The sequence below is a fragment of the Camelus dromedarius genome, chromosome 11 (genome assembly GCF_036321535.1).
Source record: "Camelus dromedarius isolate mCamDro1 chromosome 11, mCamDro1.pat, whole genome shotgun sequence".
Classification (NCBI taxonomy): domain Eukaryota; kingdom Metazoa; phylum Chordata; class Mammalia; order Artiodactyla; family Camelidae; genus Camelus; species Camelus dromedarius.
This window is the reverse complement of record NC_087446.1, coordinates 43,959,089-43,978,964: the sequence shown is the minus strand read 5'-3', so window position 1 is coordinate 43,978,964 and position 19,876 is coordinate 43,959,089. Positions and strand designations below refer to the sequence as shown.

The 19,876-nt window shown below is 41.0% G+C and overlaps 1 protein-coding gene across 2 annotated transcripts in view; it reads left to right on the top strand.

Moving 5' to 3' along the window:
• Positions 1 to 14,739, top strand: part of MSRB3 (methionine sulfoxide reductase B3) — a 150,908-nt gene extending 136,169 nt beyond the window's left edge. For both annotated transcript variants that reach the window (XM_010994208.3, XM_064491734.1), the window contains exons 6-7: positions 3,157 to 3,254; positions 11,538 to 14,739. In XM_010994208.3, coding sequence (XP_010992510.1) covers positions 3,157 to 3,254; positions 11,538 to 11,702 — 263 coding nt within the window. In that variant the 3' untranslated portion in view covers positions 11,703 to 14,739. The remainder of the gene's footprint in view (positions 1 to 3,156; positions 3,255 to 11,537) is intronic.
• Positions 14,740 to 19,876: the final 5,137 nt, after the last annotated feature.

The following is a 19,876-nucleotide window of genomic DNA, read 5'->3' as shown; positions in this document are numbered from 1 at the left end:
AACCCCAAACAGAATTGAGAGTTTTCTCACTATTATTGCCTAAGGGTGAGCTTCTAAGTCTTTGTGGTTTTTATATAGATGAATAAAAATTTATCTATGTCCCAAACTAGATTACATCATTTACATCACTACTCTTGGACTTTCCCTTTGAAAGGTGGTCTTTAGAAGGTGAGAGAATCCGTATTGTTTAGGATACATTCCTTATCTGCTTTCACCTAGAGGCTCCTAAGAGCAACAGTGTAACTATCAACTAATCCAGACTGACAGTAAACATATTTCTTAAAACCTGCAACTTCCTTCCTGCTAGAGTGTTCAAGTGATCGACCTTTCATTGAGGAAGAAAGTGGAACATAAGAAGAGAGCCCTAGTCTGAATCAGAATGCTCAGAGTCTAGTTTTGGCTCTGCCACTTCCTGCCTAAGTAACGTTGACATGCAACTTATCCTTCTGCTCCCCCATCCCTCTCCTCACCCCCCAAAACACCATGCTAAAGTGAGTGACCTAGATGATCATCATGCATTTTTGCCATCCTAAATAAATAATAAGGCTACTTCACCTGCATAGAGAGGCTTAATTAGAGTGATTGAGCCAAATTGGAGAGTCCAGTGAGAAATGAGCATTGATATTTCTTAATCTGGTTTGTAAAGAAGGAGTATGATTATATTCTTTCTCCTGTGGGACTCTGTTGTGTACTATAATTATTCGTCTTGATTTCTTATTTAAGGCTGATTGAAAATCAGTTTAATAAACATCTGAGCTGTGCCTTTATGCTATTCACTATGGTAGGCAGTGAGTATGTGCAAGTCAGTGCCTTCAAAGTGCTCGCTGCCTAAGCAGGGAAGAAAGCATGAAAATAAATAAATCACAAAACTAGTATGGTAAGTAGAACAAGATGCAGAGGTAGCATGGGAAATTTATGTATTTACCAGTACTTCTTTTATTATATTTTAAATTAAAGTATAGTCAATTACAGTGTATCAATTTCTGGTGTACAGCACAATGTCCCAGTCATGTATGTACATACATATTCTTTTTCATTAAAGGTTATTACAAAATATTGAATATTTTCTGTGCTATACAGAATAAACTTGTTTTTTAAATTTATTTTTATATACAGCAGGTAACATTTGCAAATCTCAAACTCCCAAATTTATCCCTTCATACTCTCTTTCCCCAGTAACCATAAGATTGTTTATTATGTCTGTGAGTCTATTTCTGTTTTGTAGATGAATTCATAGTGTCCTTTTTTTTCCTTTTCTTTTTAGAGTCTACATATGATGATATCATATGGTATTTTTCTTTCTCTTTCTGGCTCACTTCACTTAGAATGACAACCTCTAGGTCCATCCATATTGCTGCAAATGGCATTATTTTATTCTTTTTTATGGCTGAGTAGTATTCCATTGTACAAATATACCACAACTTCTTTATCTGGTCATCTGTCCATAGACATTTAGGTTGCTTCCATGTCTTGGCTATTGTATATAGTGCTGCTGTGAACATTGTGGTGCATGCCTCTGTACCTGTTTTAAATTTTAGAAATAGGAAAATGTGTGTGTGGTAGAGGGAGGGAGGTGTTTTACGGTAAATTTTTTAAAAATTAAAAACTCCTAAGTGTTTACCTGTTTAGTATTGAATCATATATGTCCCCTCATAGTATTAGTTGCTATAAACTATAGTTAAATGAGTTATGACATGGAGGTTTAAAAGAAAAAGAATGTTCTTTTTCTTTTCATAGGTCAATTATTTTTCAGTGTCCTAAAACATCACCATTAAACTTTTCTTTAACAATTGACACTTCTGTCATTGAACAAAGAAAAACATCTACATGTGTCAAGTAATGACTAAAAACCAAACACTGTAGCCTAAAATATATTCAGATACTCTTTGGGATTTAGATAATGGGGAGAAACGGATTTTCTTAAGGATACTGATGTTTCTTAGCATAAATAATTTTTGTGGAATATTATGATATATCTACAAAGTAAGGGTTTTCCTAGTGATTGTAGCAATATTGAATTCAAATCAAGGAATTGGAAAATATTTAAGCCCTGGGTATTAAATCTGGCACTGTGAAAGCGATTCTGTTGCATAGTTGGGGATGGGGAGCTTGGGGGCATTTAGTATAAAACCTTGGCCTGAGCTAATTTATTTGAAACCGGAAATTATATTGTTGAAATTTGCATTCTGTTTTCTTTCAATAGATGTACTAACACAAAGCACCATATGTTTTTTTAAGGGCTTCCTCCTTTCTACAGGAATAAATTTGGCTTCTGAAAAAGAAAAAAAAAATTGCGTAAGAAATTCAGCAACAGTGCACCTCTTTCATCGTTTGGGTTCATCTCAATAACTCCAGACATATTTTCTGGAAACATGTAAAAACATACCCATAAGTACTGAACGTAAAACCTGACTGTACACCTGTAAACATGTTTGCAGTCTTATGGTCCACTTACCCCTGAGTTTCTGGAATCTGTGTGCATATTTTAAAAATCACTCGAATAAATGAAAATTGGAACAAGAAATTATTTGAGAGAAAGTGCTACCTGGAGATGCCTGAGGAACACTGTTCTGACTCGCTTTATGAAGTGAGTGAGCTCTTGCCCATCAATGCTTTCTGGATTACCTCTGTCTTAAGAAATTAGGTTAAGATGGAAACAACACAATATTTTTAAAATGCTTTATTCATCCAAACTAAGTACTGAAAAAGCACGGTTCCTAAAGAGGCTTGGAATAGTTGAGAAGTTAACAACCAGACCAATTGGATTGTATTTTGGAAAATGTCACACTGTAAGACTTATAAAGCTTTAGGACCATGCCCGGTGAGTCTGAAGGTAAGAGGGAGAAGAGAAAGTGGTGAGAGAGACCTTTTTAAGTTCAGGGATGCTCTGAAAAACTACCGGATGGTCTAAGAGAGTTTCATGCAACATAAAATCTCAATGCAACTGTAATCTGAATATGAGGAAAAGGTTATTTTTAAAAAATAGTTGCACTCTTGCAAAATATATTACTGTTTTTTTCAGGTTGAAAAAGTTAAGCATGATCTATATACTAAGGATTTCCATCCTGTGCTGAGTATTGTTTTTAAAATTGCATTCTAACACACGGCTGTGTATCTCTCTCCTCTCTTTTGGTTCTTGCACCTGCTCTGCCCCAGGCTGGCCATCATTCCACGACGTGATCAGTTCTGACGCAGTCACATTCACAGACGACTTTTCCTACGGGATGCACAGGGTGGAAACCAGCTGCTCTCAGGTCAGTTACCCCCACCTGAAAACACAAAATGCTGCTCATTCCGCATTACAAACACTTTCAAGACTCCTGGTTGTGCTAAATATAGCAACTAAGGCCCAGTGACCCATCACAAAAGGAACAGACAAGCACAGTGCAGTCTCTATCAATCAAGCCCTAATGATATTGCAGTCTTAAGGAGTGTAGCAAGTCCAATTAAATGTCAGTCATTGGCTTCAACACTGTTAAACAAAATCGTTAGTAGGAAAAATCATCTTCAGTTGACTCAGCACAGTGGGGAATGGGCTATTCTTAAGGCATGTGAAGATTTCATTATGTGGCCTTACATAATCTGATGTTTAGATAATCCCCCTCTCCCTGCAGTTCTGTGTACCTGTTGCTTGGTCCTAATACCTCTGCTGGTAATGATCCAAACACGATCGACAAAGACCCCAGAAACAGCTTTCCTCGGGTGGATGTGAGGAGGGAGGTTGGAGAGAGGCAGAAGGAAGAGGAAGTTCAGTGGCAGGCTGTGGGAGGGCAGAGAGGGACTGTGTGACAAGGGCCCTCCTTCTCTACTCCTAGAAATAGCCCTATCCTCACTTCCAGGGATGTGCTAATTAGTTCTTTCCACTCTGTTCTAACCAAATTAGTGCTGGAGCTAAGGGGAAAAAATGAACCCGTGTTGAGGAGGAAGCCAAAATACAGTTAATCTGTCATCCCAATGAAGAGATTGAGCTGTGGGCTTTTGTACCTACACTCAGAGATACAGCCAGAACCTTGTGCACCGAATTAGAGCAACTGCATGTTCCATTTTAGAGTAGGTTGTCTTCTAACATGCTTTAAATAAGTGACACGTGAGGTCTGGGTGCTGTGGCACTGAAACTCACCGGTACCACGGAGTGCTGTGTTGGGGGATGTCTTTTGCACATACCAGCGGTAAAGGCGGCACCGTCGGGCAGCTGTGATAGCCAAGGGACTGCCCGGGGGCCTCCCTCAGCATTCTTCTACCTGCCCTTTACCCCCTCCATCGGGCCCAAGAGTTCAGGGAGTAGGTGGCATATTTACTACCAAGTAGGGAGGGAGATTGGTTTGAACCTAACCATCTGATGAATTTCTGCTTTCTTTTCTTTTCTTTCTTTCTTTTTTTAAAAAATAAGGCTGACAAGTTAATTTTTTCTAAGTATGAGGACCACTCTCGCCCTTGAAAAGCAGACTTTATATTTTACGTCACATTTTCAGTTCACTCTTGTTCCTCAGATATGAGTCTGAGCAAGATAGTGGTACTTTTTGATTGTGGGTCTCACCCCCAGAGATTCTAATTTAATTTGTCTGGGTAGAGACTGAACATCAGAATTCTTAAAAGCCCCCCTAGTTAGCGTCCACAATAACCTAGTGAGCAGACACTGTTATTCTCTCTCATTTTGCAGTTGAGGAAACTGAGGCATAAGGAGTGCAATTACACTTGGGTGAATTTATATAGATTTAAGTGGCAGAACTGAGACGTGAATTTGGGCATTTAGCTCCAGAGTTCTTTACAGTTTTCACGTGGATAGATAGGTAGGTAGGTAGGTAGACAGATTGATAGATAGATGCACCATAAGGAGTCATACTGAAATAAGAAAAAAACAAAACCCCCCAAATCCTGTGATCCTCCAACAGTTAGTTTAATTCAGTTCAGTTTTGGATTCAATTGAATATTTATTGATTTTTTTTTTATAACTGCCACAAAAACAAATTGTGAATATCTACCCAGTAATCTAAAATGTTTGAGAAAAGAACAACTGGGTATGATGGCACATAGTAATTTGTAATTTAGATACATAGTACTTGGTAAACGTCTCTTAAGGCTAATGGTTGTTTCTTTCTTCTTTTAAGCTGCATTAAGTGCTGTTACATGACTGCAACTTTCCTTTTCATTCAGAACCCACTTTCAAACATTGAATTCTATGAAAACCAAATAAAAAAGACACAGAAAAAATGGGGCCCAAGATAGTAACTTTCTTTAAGGCCCTTCTCTCTCACGTCTTTGTGATTGATTCTTCACATTCACAGTGAGAACACGCTTCCCCCTTTCTCTGCGCCAGCCACTAAGGTAACATCACAGGAGTCAAGAAAAGGCCGTTAGGAAGGTGTCCTGCGGTGACCAAAGAGAGATGAAACCCACATGGTGTGCCCATATCAGGAAACGTTCATAAAAACTACCGCGCTAACCCAGGCACAGCTCTTGGCCCTTTGGTTAAAGGCCTAGATGACTGTTAGGATCCTGTGGTCCTTTCCTAACTGTTGGGTGAAGAACGGACACTGACTGACCTATTCCTTTTGGGCTTCTTTTTTCACCACCTTTAGTTCTCACATTTATGAAGTATTTGACCATTTCTTAAATAAAAGTCTTAAAGAGAAGAGGGAGAGAAATTTGCTCCATTAGTGTACGTGTGAAAATACATTCTTCGAGAGGTAAATACCACGCAGAAAATAATTGGGTTCCAGCCCCCAAGAATATGTTTGGTGGACTCGTCCCCGTGTGGACGGAGCAGACGTGTCTGGCACTCAATGCAGCGGCTAACAGCTCACTAAACTGAAGTATGCTGGGCATCTTCCCTTTCAATGTCTTTGGCTTTTGATTTGTGTGTTTGACACAGACATTTATTTTCCTTTTGTTTTACGTTTTTCTTTAGTTTTCTCTTTTCCATTTTCTCTTTCACCCTTTTTATCTTGACTTGGAAAAAAAAAACTGATTTAATGGTTTCCATACTCTTTAGAGTAACCACTCTTTAGGAAGTATTTGACTTCCTAGTTTCTCATTCTTAACACTATTTTTCATCATCAGTTTATCTTCTTTTACCTTCTATTCTTTCAGTTTATGTAGTCTCTTCTCTTACTTCTACTTGCAACTTCTTCCATCTTTTTTTTTTTTTAACTTTTCGACGGTGACATGGTATGGGGAACTTCTCTGATTTGGTCCTCATTCTAAAATTCTTATTTTATTGTGAATTCACCTGGCTTGTCCATTCTCTGGACTAAATTGCATCAAAGGGGTTTGTGTCATGAAGAATCTGTGAGGATCTCAGAGGCGTTCTCCGTTGGACATGTTATGTGGAGTGCTTCTTTCCTCGTGGTGAAGATGGAGCATCTGAACACGAGGACCCTTTTACTGCCAACTTACACAAATCAGCTAAGCTTCTGTGCATGAAACCATAGATTCAACTTGCCTGCCTGGCAACATGGCGATATTTTTTTGATCTGTGGGTCTCTAATTCTTGCTTTAGTACTTAGGATTCTCCTTCCTTCTCCTCCTCCTCCTCCTCTCCCCCACCCCTCTTTCTCCTCCTCTCCCCTCATTCTCCTTCATTGTGACGTACATGACACCGTGCAGTGAATTAGGCCTCATATTTGGGGAGAAGTTGTAAACACATTGGGAGCCATACCCATCACCTCTTTATACTACATTGTAGTTTTTCCAGGTGCCCGGTGACTTTTTAGGTAGTAATATTTTAGTAAAATTTTATTGAGAAAGTTAAGATTTATTCAGTACTGTAATCATCTTTCAGAGGAATATTGTAGTCAAGTCCTTCTAAAAGAATTGCTGTGTAAAAACCCTAGCTCACCACCCGATGTGTAAGTGAACAGCACAGGAGACAAGCAGGAGTGGTGGCAGTTCTTCACTGCCTTCATCAGGATTCCTGCCTGTGGAGGAAATAGGTTACCCTGCTACATTCTGATTTTTGTTGGAACTGTATTTGTTTTCTTTTCCTCTTCTACCTGCTGAGTTGAGGAATTACATTCCAGTTATCTCTTCCAAAGAGGATCTTTGTCCTAAGTTTGCCCACTTGGGTGGGTATATGTATCTTTCCTCTGACTGTAGCAATTTCCCAACAACTTTCAGTTATAAAGACTTTTTCTTAATTTTATTTAATTTACATTTTTTTAGTTAGTGATAAAATACATCGCTTCTATTCCAGTTTCACTGACTACTATGAATAAATTATTTGACAGTTTCTCCCTAATCCTCCAACCCCAGCCTGTTAAGTAACACTTTGTCAGGAATTTAAATTCAGTGCAAAGAGGTAAGATGTGCATGGTTTAAGCTGTAGTTCAGCGAAGGAAAGTCCCTCCTGGAAGTACCTGGGCAATTTTTCCTTCTTTAGATCAAAATTTATATCTGCAGCTAATGGGAGGCCAGTAAATCACTTAACTTTTTGTAATAATCTTTAAGGAAGCCATCAGAACCCTGAGTTTACCCAAGTTGGAGTCTATTTATGACCTCAGCTATTGCTGTTTGAATCTGTGGTAGAGGCCCTTAAGTTTGTTTTAGATCATTATTGATTTGTTTGAAGTCAGCCAAATCAATGGAGAGGTAAATATCCACCAATGCAAAGTATTTTTCAAGAGTTAAGCAGTTTTTGGTAAAACCCCAAACCTTATTAATCTTTTGCAGATGACAAGTCATATATTGCTGATGATTAAAGATGTCCATGTGTTACAAGGGGGGTTCAGACTCGCAGCCCATCTCTCTTTTTCTTGATCTTTCAGTAAAATCATAATGCTAAACTGATGACTTCACAATCATTTCCTTGGCAAAAGATTAATATCACCAGCGCAGAGGAAAAGAGCCCTACTTAATACACAAGTGTCTTTAATAACAGTGGGAGAAAACAGGATCCTACTGGCAAAGTAAATTGCTTTTCTCCTTGAAACTCTTTTCTCTTTCCCATCCTGCCCCATATGCCCAAGTGTAAAAGCCCTGCTTTGAAACTGCTTCATCTTGTAGATCAAACACTTAAGAGAAAATGACAATAACAAACCCTAAAACATCCTAGGAATAGCTGGGAGAAAACCCTCTAGGACAGTTGGAAATACATCAGTGCAGAAATACGTAACCGTGTTGAATGCACTATTTTGTTTCTTACGCACACAATTGAGAATCGCAGTCAGATTTTAAGGAATTATGTTAAATTTGATGCTCAATCACTTTTTTTGGGTGGGGGAGTCCTTTCCCTTGGTTCTCTGCAGGTTCTTTAGTTTGCTAGCTTTTGTGAAGGGGAGGCTTGGGTGATAAAGGATTCTGGTGGAAATTTAAACTTTTTCTTTTGAACAATTACCTCATGCTTCTTCAGAATGAGAGCTAGAATATTTGATCACAGTTTGTATTTTGCCTGTAAAAGAAATACATAACCATTTTTAAACAACTTTTAAAATGCACACCTAAGATTCTACCCTGAAATAAATCATTAACAGCAGGTTTCAAAGATTTCTTCATCGGGCAACCAGTTTGTTTCAGTTACAACAAGGTGTGCCGAGAGATCCCAACACATTGCCAGTTGGCTGGGGCCAGGGAGGCAGAGCTCGCAGGCAGCCAAAGAAACAATGCATCACTGACAACTTTCATTCATCATCCCAGCCTTCCGCCGGGCTAGAAGCTGGAGAGAATGGGCTCCATGTGCGTTCCCCTCAGGGAGGAGCTTTCAGGGCTTGTGCACTTTTAAAATGAACCGGGTAGCAGTATTTTACAGGAGACCGGGTGTACTTGGAGGGGGAGCAGAAATGCTGCCCTGAGGTTAGGCTTCCCTCAGACCAACGGCCTTGCAACTTTGCAGGCAGCGCAGTGGGCATGTATGTGGTGGCACAGATGTAAATGAACACCTTGCTGTGTCTTGAAATGTTGCTCCTCCCTCACTTACGTGAGCCTGGTGTGACTCTCCCAGAACACCTTGTGCAAGCATGATGGAGCTATCACTGTTGTTTTTAGGGGACCCACACCCACACTGAGGATTTCCCTATCCCATCACCAACCCACATAGTTGTTTGCAAAGGATTTTTGTTGCCTTTTTTCCACTATAATGTCTCTTCTTCACCCCCCTCCCTTTTTCTTTGGCCTGAATTAGGGACATCCAGCATCTGTGTTTTTCTTTCTGTTTAACCAAAAGTCTAGTTTCAGATTTAGCACATGAAACTCCAGACTGAGAACCAAGTCAGTTCAACAGATTAAGTTACTCTAATTTGGATTTTTAAAAAAATTGTTGAGAAACGAATACCACTAAGTGGCTTCAAGCATACCATTACTCTGCTTTATTTTGGGAGTAAGGTAAACAAATAGAACTGTTTTCTAAATATGCTTGAGATGATTAATAAATGCAATATCATTTATTTTTGCCCAGATAGCTGTATTCTCTCATTAAAAAAAAAAAACCAAATGCCTGTCTGAGGCTTTTATGTGAAAACTCTACCTCTCAGATGCCAAGTGATCAAAGTGCCGGAGCTGCACGTGAGATCAGTCATTGTGCACACGCACTGGTCACCGAGCGCACCAGTTCCTGCAGGCCTGCACGCTGACCGTTTTGGCAGGCACACATAAGTGTTTTCCTGTGTCCATTGGGTAAGCCTGTGTATTTTTACTGGTGCATCTTAGCTGCTGATGCCTGAAAATTTGGCCTCAATTGTTTATAGAAAGGAAAAGCAATCTGAGCTGTCAGCCTTGATATTACCTAAACCTGCATAAAATGTGGTAAAATAATGCAAGATTTGTTTTTTAGGCCTGTTTCATATTTTCCAGGCAATAGATCAAATCAGTTCAGGGTTCATTTTTAGTGAGTTTAATAAGCTGACACAGTGTGTTGGCAGTAAAATAAGAATGCACTTTTAACATGGAAGTGCCACGTAGTCAAAGCGACTATTTGAGCTGTTTATTAACGACTAGAGAACTCGTGAGGGTTGAGTTTAGCACTTTCAGTGGGGAAACCGAGATTCTAGTTCTCTCCGTTGTAATGAGCACCATCCCTCACTTCTCTCGCATCATCTCCATCTGGTATGGAGGGGCAGAACCCCCCCCCCCAATTCCTACTCTATTTCCCCACAATTTGTAAGTGTTTCATACACCAAACAAGCACAGTGAGAAGAATTAATAAGTAATTTATATGCCACCTCTTTCATGTTCTCCCCTAAGTCTTGACGAGGAACGCTCTCCCCAACATATCCGCCCCTTCGCTTCCTTCAGGTTCTTATCCCAGAGTCACCCAGGAAACCACCGCCGACCACCTCACCTAAAATGTCAGCTCCCAAACCTCACTCACTGCGTATCCCTCCTTTTTTTTTTTTTGCTCCTTAGCGTTTATTTCCACCTATGATACTTTGCAGTTCCTTATTTCCTTTGTATGTGTGTCTCCCCCACTAGAATGTAAGCTCCGTGAGGCCACTGCCTAGATCTCCAGAGTCTGGGACAGTGCCTGGCATGTAGCAGGTGCTCCATAAATATTGCAAAATGAATGAATGGGGGTCATTTGCCCGAAGTTTTGGTTTCTTCATCACACGATGAACAATGTGTTTTCACAGCCTGTTTGAATGTGGTGCACTAATGTCCCCATATCCTTCACCGCTGTCCCTGCAGAGGAAGGGTGGGAGATAGCTATGTGAGCTGTGCTGCTGTCCCCTGGGGCTGTCCCCTACAGCAAACTCCTCGGTGCAGGGCTCTGTTCAGTGAGCCAGCCTTCTTGGAGACACTTTCTCTGGGCTGGATTTCTCTCAAACACCAGCATAACTAACCATCCCTTCTTCTGCTTCTGTCTGGATTATCTGCCTCTCCTCCTTCCCCAGCTTTTTGGACAGTCAGTAGCATGGATTGAGCTCGACAGCTTATTCCTTCTCCACGCGATCCAGTCTGTGTGGGTAAAGGAGCCCGCATGGCACTCCGCCTACTGGAAGTCAAAAAAAAAAACGTTGCATGGACTAGTGACATTCTCATTTGCCACACCGCAGTCCTGGTGACCGTGACATAAATCTACTGAGCCTTGAGTTGCTTTGCTGGGTTCCAAGAACATCCAATGCTTGTCTGATGCTAAGTTTTACTGCCCATGAAAGCAAACATCACCTCCGTCATGGCCAGTTAAACAGTATCTTATACAGTGGACTTCTGCATATCTGAAACCGACCCATCCAAAGGCAAAAGCAGTGCCAGGGGGAAAGATTTTATTCTGCCATGTTTCTTACAAGGGGAGATCAAGGGTCAACTCAATTCATAAAATTACTGCAGTCATTTTTCAGCTGGCTGAGTGGCTTCACAGATCAAAAAATACAGTGGCTCCTAGGTGATTTCTGATATGCACAATTCTGGTGTATTTTATTCTCAGCATGTGGTGCAAAGCCTGCCAGAAGCCATCATTGCAGCTATTGACAGGCGGATTAGAAATCATCCGCGATGGTTTCCATCATTTCTCTACAGGCTGGCCCATCCATTTAAGCTGCGGAATGCGGGTTCCCCTCAAAGCCTGCTTTGTGCGCACTGTTGGCTTACATTTTGCTCGTCTCTTTCAGTGTGGGGCTCACCTCGGGCACATTTTTGACGACGGACCTCGTCCTACCGGCAAAAGATACTGCATAAATTCGGCTTCCTTGTCTTTCACGCCTGCAGATAGCAGCGGCGCCGAGGGAGGCAGCGCATTGGGCAGCCCGGCCCAGGCAGACAAAACGGAGCTGTAGAGGGACGGAAAGTGATGGCAGCAAGTGTGCTTAGTGCCCAGCTTTATGAAAGCAAATTCAGTGTCGCCTATCTCAGATGTATTTTTTCAAAAATAGAAGGGCAGTTTTATGCTATTAATATTTTTCTTCTTTTGCTTAAACAGAGGCCCTGGCCATCAATGCATTTTGGTATTGACTAGATCGGGAACAGTTTATAACTTTGGTGAACCTCGGAGATAGCTTTGTGAAACTTCCTCACAAGCCACTTAAGTACCGTTTGGCATTATTCTCTTCGTCCACATAGCTTCTTTTGATATATATATATTTCTTTCTCCTTGCTGAAGAGGCAGAAGGTGCTAGGTCTTCAAACATGAAAATCCAGGTCTCCTCTGCAATGCAGAGACCAGGGCTCGGAATGCAGGGTGTTGAGACCTGCAAGACACATGGCCTGGAGGCATTTGTGCAGATCCACCTAAGATAAGGATGGAGTGATATCTTATGAGACTTCTCTGCCTTGTGGGAAGTTTGAGCTAAGGTCATTTATTCTCACTAAAAGGGTGTGAAGGTCTAAAGTCTTTCCTTATATTAAATTGTTGCCAGACCTGAGAGGGCGCACTGAGCGTTGTGGCAGAGAAGTAAACATTACCTCATGGTTAGGCCTTTTTTTTATTTTTCATTGAAAACAGTGGAATGTAAGGCGACTGTAAAGTATCGAGCCCCTTTTTGTCCAAAGTTCACAAAGAAGAACACCTGCCGATGCCTTTTATAAGTCTGTCCCTCCACTCTAACGCCAGCTGCAGCTGGAAGAGCGTTTGGTGAATTCCCTGTGTGTAATAAAATATTGGGTACAACCCGCTTCATCAAGGCGGCAGAAGTATGAGAGAGCAGAGAAGGCCGAGGAGGACGCCGCGGGTCCTTAGACATCCCACGCTCTGCAGAAGAGCTGACAAGATACTGCAAGTAACAAACAGAGCACAAAGGGAAGGGGCGGGAGGACCTTGTGCGCAGGGTCAGGTGACCTCTGGAAGGATGTTGGTGGTTAAAACAGAAACAGCCAGGAGCTCAAGTCCCACCCTTGACACTAATCTGCTGCGTGACCAGGGACAAGCTGTCTAGCCTCTTCATGCCTGTTCGTTATGTATACACTTGGACTTACAATATTTGTGAAATAATTGACACTCTCAGGGGAAAATTGCTATATTGCTATACAGTTAAGATCAGTGTTGTAGAATTAAACTGATCTGGTTCTAATTGCCTCAGAGGCCAAAGCCCAGGCATTTGAAATGGAAAGAAGCAGAGAGGAGGCTGACTTAGCTGACTGGTATGGAAACAGGTGGGCCAAGAGCCAGAAATTTTTCTTTGTAGCAATATGGCTAGTTTTAACTCTAGGAAGCTCAGCTCGACTGCCATGAAACATTTAGTCTGGTGGGATGGATGTCATTGTGCACTGCAAGGTTTTCATAGCTCTGAGCAGTGCTGACACACTGCAGCCAGGTGTGAAGGTACGGTTTGTGACTGATGTATATTGTGTTTGTAGCCTTGAATGCTCATCCTGAGATGTAGTGTTTTTTTAAATAATATTTTTGTAAATCTTTGAAAGCTTATAAAAATGGACATCTTTCCCTATAAGCACCAAGACAAAAAAAAAAAAAAAAAAGAGGGACACTCGACAATTTTAAAGAAATAATGAGAAACTAAAATGGAAAGTTGTGACCAATCAAAATGTCAGTGTGGTCATGTCCATATCCTTCTATGTCTCTACAAACACCTCCTGATGAGGTCCTGGCATCCTGGTGACGCTTCATTGTCAGGTGGCTACATGCAGCTTAGGGATTCCAGATGCATTATGCTCTTCCTCCCTCGGCTCCCAGATGTCTCACCTCAGGCGCTGGGGTCACTCTGCAATGGGCAGGTGTCAGCCCCTCTAGAAAAGAGATGGAAAATTTAAGACCCTTGAAGCCTCAACATTCAGACTATCCTAGAAGTCTTTCCCGACCTCACGGAGCGAGTCCCAACGTTTCCCAGCGACCCAAGGATCCCTAAAGAAGTGGGTCTCCCAGGATGGTCCTGTCACAGCATGCAGTCCGTCCCTCACAGGCTCACACAGCACATCTCACATGGCTCCAGCTCTGTGTGGCAGCCTGCCCCGCTGGACGCTAGCCACAGTGTTGGGTAGACAAGGAAGATAACGAGGGCCTTCTCCTGCTCCCCAGAGACTCTGGATTCTCATTGTTCCTCCAGTTTTATCGTAGGGCTTAACATGCCCCTCAAAAAGCTCCTCTTCTAATGCTTCATATATGTTTCAAGGAAAGCCAGTTTTTCTTCTACCACATTTTCCAGTGTCAACTTTAAGAAAAATGCAACATCCATCGAAGAAAGAAAGTGGGGTGCATGCATGTGGTTTAATTTCAGATTGCTTTTGAGTTTAAGTGGTATCAAATTTCAGTATACTTCTGTCTTATGTTAAAGAAATATATTACTAAAACGTAAGTGAGCAATAATGTCAGCTGCCGAGCACTAGATTTATTTTTGCAGGATATGGAGTGCAATGAACTGAGTCAATACGGCGAGGTGTATGTGATCTGTGGGAGTTATGCCATTTAACATAGGAAATGCATGGGACTTTCCCTCTCTGCACTCCAGCCCTCGCTGTACCATTAGGAGATGCAGGTTTCTTTGGTGGTGTGTAAAAAGTACATCCATACACTCACGTAGACTGGATCTGAAGAACGCAATAGTATATATTGTGTTAGAGGACAGTTCTGTGTGTTTAAACTTTTCGTAGATGCATTTAACTTCTTAATACAAATAATATAGCGAGTTGAAAGCCTTTCCATGTTAACTGAATTGAAAATGCCTTGCTTTAAATATGGAATAGGATGAAAGGGACTATCATTTGTTCTGAAGGTCGAATACTATTTTTGCCTTAGATAGCTTTGTAATAACTTTTCTCCAAGCAATTCAAGACTTTTGAAAAATGACATGAAATTTTCATCAAAAACCCTTTTCCTATGTTTATTGTATACAGAAATTATGCAATAAAATCTCTTTCTAAAAATGTTTTCTTCTCTGATTCCTGAATCCCTTTCTTATTTTTAGCTCAGATGCACGGACTGCCTGCTAGAGTTTGTCGTGGGCCACTCTGTTTATCTGCTTACCCAGCTGATGTGTCTGTGGTTCATATAGCGGGCCTTTTATCCGACGTGGCCTTTATGAGCTAGGGATCTGACAGTCGGGTCTCGTCCGGCTCTCCATACCCCAGGCCCCGGGAGAGGCCTCCAGGGATGTGAAAGATTGGAGGGAAGGGAAACATTTACAGAATTACTGAGGCTTCACCTCACCTCAGCAGAATCTTCAGCAGCATCTTCAGCAGCTCGTGTATGTTTTTGTGCCTAACATGAGCTTTGGCGAGCTGCATCATGATCACTCTATAGAAAAAAAATGCAGAAGTGATGCCATGCTGATGCCTAGGCCTCTGGTAAAGAATTTGACAGGAGATTTACACTGTTGTCCAGGATTGGTCTCTAGGAAACACATTAGGAGTTCCCCCATTGCTCACAAATGAATTTACCTTTAAATGTCTCTGACGGAAGAGTTTCTGTATGGTATCATTTGTTGTTGAAATTTTTCAGTTCATTTTGTTGATTTGTTTATTTGGGGGAGGAGAAGTGAGATGATCAGGACTTTTGTTTTTAAGCCAATTCTTTAAGTCATATTCCTGGGATCCTAAAATTTCTCAGGCCAGCAATTTCATGTACTCTTGCCTTAGAACGGTGCTTATCAAAATGTGGTCCCCAGATGGCAACATGAGCATCACCTGGGAACTTGCTACAAACGCAAGTTCTGGGGCCTTCTCCCAGACTTGCTACGTCAGCAGGTCTCGGGGAGGGCCTCGGCACTTTATGTTTCAGCAGCCCTCCTTGTGATTCGGGTGCTTGTTCAAGTTTGAGAACCACTGCCTTGGAACTTTCAGTATGAAAACGTCAATTAGTATAAAAAAAAAAATTCTATCTGACCCTCAGAAATGACTTGTTTTGTCATCACCGGTTGTCTTTCTTTTTTAAAATTATTTTTTATTGAAGTACAGTCAGTTACAATGTGCTAATTTCTGGTGTACAGCACAATGTCCCTGTCCTGCACGTACGTACATATATTCCTGTGTTCGTTCTCTGGTTGTCTTCCTATAGAGATGAGCCAAACAGTTTTCCCGAAGCATCATGCCTTTCCGCTCTTCTTGCCCTTCATTGTCCATTTTTCTGTGCTGGAGAAGTAGCCTGTTCTCCTCAACCAGCACCACCTTAGCTCCTGTTTGCACGTCTGGGTTGACCTCGGGCTGCCCAGCGGTGCTCGTCACTACCTCTCTAGAAATGCAGGGTGTCCAGGCACGGTCCTTCTCAAGCAGTTCCAAGAACTGGAGAACTGATCTCCCTGCATAAATTTACATAATGACCTTTCCCATCTCTTCTTTTTCCTTGTACCTGTACCTTTCATCATCATCATCATTTTTTTTAACCCACTAGGAGATTTTTACAAAGGTACCATGTACCCAAATTGTGACTCTTTTGTCAGAAAATTGCCACTGTCACCCAGATCTTAACCATGCAATGACTTCTAGAAGATGCTGGCATAAAAAGCCTTGGACCAGGCCTGTGAGTATCCTGTACTGACTTCTTACCAGTCAGTCTTACAGTCTTGTTGTGCACTACATAGAAACTGATAGGAATTTAACCACTTTGATGTGGGACCTGAAAAAATGCCACATGCCATAAAAGAATAGTCTGGAAAGAACTCTTCCCATCCAGTATCTCCCAGACGCTATCCTTGTCCTGAACCAACCTGGAAAGGGATTGGCCAAAGACGATCATAGGTTCTAAACCAGGCTGCTCTGATCCTAAAACACCTGTAAGTCTTGTCATGCAAGTAAGGGGCTTTTATGGACGCATCATAGTGACCGGAGTTTTAGGGGTCAGATCAGATCCTCATGCCTACCTGAGATGTCCCCCAATTTTTAGGCTGGTTACGGAATCATACTGTTGTCAGATTATGGATGCCAGAGAACCTTTTTCTAATTTCAAAGTTTGCAGTTCCCCTCCCTGCAGTGTCTGCCACCATCATTTCCAGCAAACACACACCCACATTATCATCCAGGCTGGGCAGGAACCTGACTGATTTTCAGAAACAAACAGCAGAGCAAGTCAACTAGTAATTTTTAAGTATTTACCTCAGCACTGTACTAACAAGGTAAGGGAGTAGAAAGGTGTAGAAATAACTAGAAAGCAAAGTAAGAGAATGTTTTGCTCAGGTCTCAGCCTATCAGTGGTAATGCTGTTGGCTGGAAATTCTTGGGGTTACTCACCTGGGCCCTGGTGAGCTTCCCACGGACATCTTCTCCCTTTTCCAAACCAGTGTTAACACTGGCCTGACCCTTGTGCTTTTATTATGATTGCAAGACACCCTCAGCAATAACCACCTGGAAACTACGAAGAAAAACAAGCCCTGGAGCGTACAAGGCACGCCCTTGGGGCACACAGTGGGGTCGCAGGTAGAGAGAGAGAGAGACAGTCAGCACAGGCCTGGGGTTCTGCTTTAATTGGGATTGAGGGTGGGAGCCTAGAGTTTCATGGGCTCTCTCTTTATTGGCGAATTTAAAACATGAGAACAGGAATTTAAAGCACAAGAAAAAGAAAAGACTGGTGACTCATGTGGCCAGTTACCTAAATCGACCATCTCTAAGCAAAGGAGCCTCCTGGTGGGGTGGGGAGGGAGGGTGCAGGTGTCCTGGCTCTTTGGTCGTGTGGCTGGCAATGTGTTTATTCAAGATAACCCTCTTTGAAGTGATGCCTTGGCAATCAAAGCTAAAGTCATGCATTTGCATTGCAAAAAGAAAAGCCAGCTGTCAGGGCTTACATGACAATCCATCCTGTGATGCGGAAGCTTCATAGTCAATGGTGAGGCCTTTAATGGCCTAGATAGCTGATATGCTAAAAGTCAGGTGAAGGGCATGCTGTAACCCAGAAATTGCACATGTAAATAGGATTAAAGTAGTAAAAACTGTAATTATACAGGCAGTAGTCTGAAATCCTGTCCATACCCATTGTCCCAAACTTGAAAGGTCCAGCCATGAAAATAGGTCAGTGATCTTAGGAATCTGGCCCTGGGAATCTGTTCAAAGATTGGTAAAATTGTGGAATGTTTTAACATCTTGGGCCGTCTGGTGTAAATAGGTCTGAATCTGTCCTGAGTTGGTAGATTACTCACTATCTCATTGAACCAGTCTCTTAGTCCTGAGACTAGGTCAGCTCAGTTAAAGGGTTGTGTCTTATTTCAAAATGTGGTGATGCAGGCAGTTTCCTCAAGTTAGGCCCATGTGGTACAAGTATTTGCATCAGGTATTTAATAAAAGACATCACTATGGAAACAAAAGGAAAAAAACAAAGGTTAATTATTGAAGCAGATTATAATCCCAGTTACTAAATTCTGAAGGCAGCTAGTCTAGAAGACTTCCAGATGCTGGGCTCAAAACATCTTCAGAGGGATGAGAGCAGACAGTGGCAATCTGATAGATGTTCCTAGTTTGCAGTTTGAATGTGTCTGGTGATTTTTCTGAGTGCCCCACATAGTAACAGGCATGAAGACTGTCCACAGATAAGTGAGGTGACGTCTCTGAAGTTTGTATCACGTTGTCCCACTTTAGCTTGCATGGCTTTGGGAAAAGGACAGTTTTAATTCTCGATGATTCCAAGTCAGCAGAGTGGAGAAAAACTGGAAACATTAGTTTGGAGAGCTGTAGCCAGATATTGGAGGAAACAAGAATAATTTATTATCCATTCCAGTTTGTAGGTAGAAAACAAATACAGAGGGTTACATAGTTGTGAGCAAAACTTTTAGTTCTTTTAATATAGAGAAGACTCAGTTATCGTAAGTAATCAAGGACCTGATCAAGGCAACAGGAAGCACAGGAAATTATTTTCATAAAACACAAGATGTTTGTTTTCTAGCCAGGTTACTTAAAAGGTAAAGAAAAATCTTTCACAGTAGCTTATTAAGAGCAGACCAGTAGTTCAAGAAAACTTTCTCCTTTTATCAGATGAAAAAATAAGTTTTAGTTTTACAGAAGTATGCTATTGACATCAAAGCTTACTTTTTAAAACCCTTATAATGAATTAATTCCACTTTAGACATCTTGACTACACAAGGTAAAATTCTCTCCCTCTCTCTTTTCCCAACTTTCTATGCTATTTTGTCCTTTATTTTCCTCTTTCCCATTCTGAGATAACCAGTTTTGCTTTAGGACAAATTTACTTTCTTTCCCCTTAAAAAATGCATCTCTCTACTTCAGACCGTTTCTTAACCAAAAACACATCCTACTTTCCTTGCAAACAGAGTTGTTGTTCTCTTTTTCCTAGTAGCTTTTAGCAACTTTAATTACATATGTTAATTAGAATTCTTAACCCTTAGAAACTTTAATTTCTAGCTAAAACTAAGAAGAAAACAATTGTGAATTGTCTGTTATACCAGCATTCTTTAGATTGGTAAATGTCTGAACGTATGCCATAATTTCTAGAAATATACATTACATCATAGCATGATTACTCAATGTGGCACAACATAAGTTTATTAAGAGACCCAAATATCTTTAGTTCCTCTAATAAGAGGTCAAAAGTAGGTAAACTTAGACTTGCTTATCAATTGATGTTTCAGTATTTTCTCTTATTTGGAAATGACCTAGACATTCAAAGAATTCCCATCGTTTAATTTAACTTAGCAAAACTATGAAGTTTCAAGTTACCAGAGATACTTGGGAAACTATTTTTAAGTAGGTATTACCATAACTCATAATTATCACTAAAAAGTTCACCTAAACTGTTACTCTGATTACGTCTATCTAAATCATTTGCTCCCGACAATGCTGTTCAGACTACCCACGAAACTTCATTAGTCAGTAGCCAGTAGCTACTTTTCTTACTGACAAATTTTACAAGCATTTACATGAATTTGACCAGTAAACCCAGGTAGAATAAAAGGTGTTTATCTGAATTATGTTTAATATTGATAACTCTGAAGATATACCTATTTAATTTAAACCAAACTTAAGCAAGTTTTTATCTATCAAAGATTATTCCAGATCATGTGAACTTGAAAAACATTTGGCTCCGTTTCTATATTTCAGAGCTTTAAGAATACTCAATTCAGAA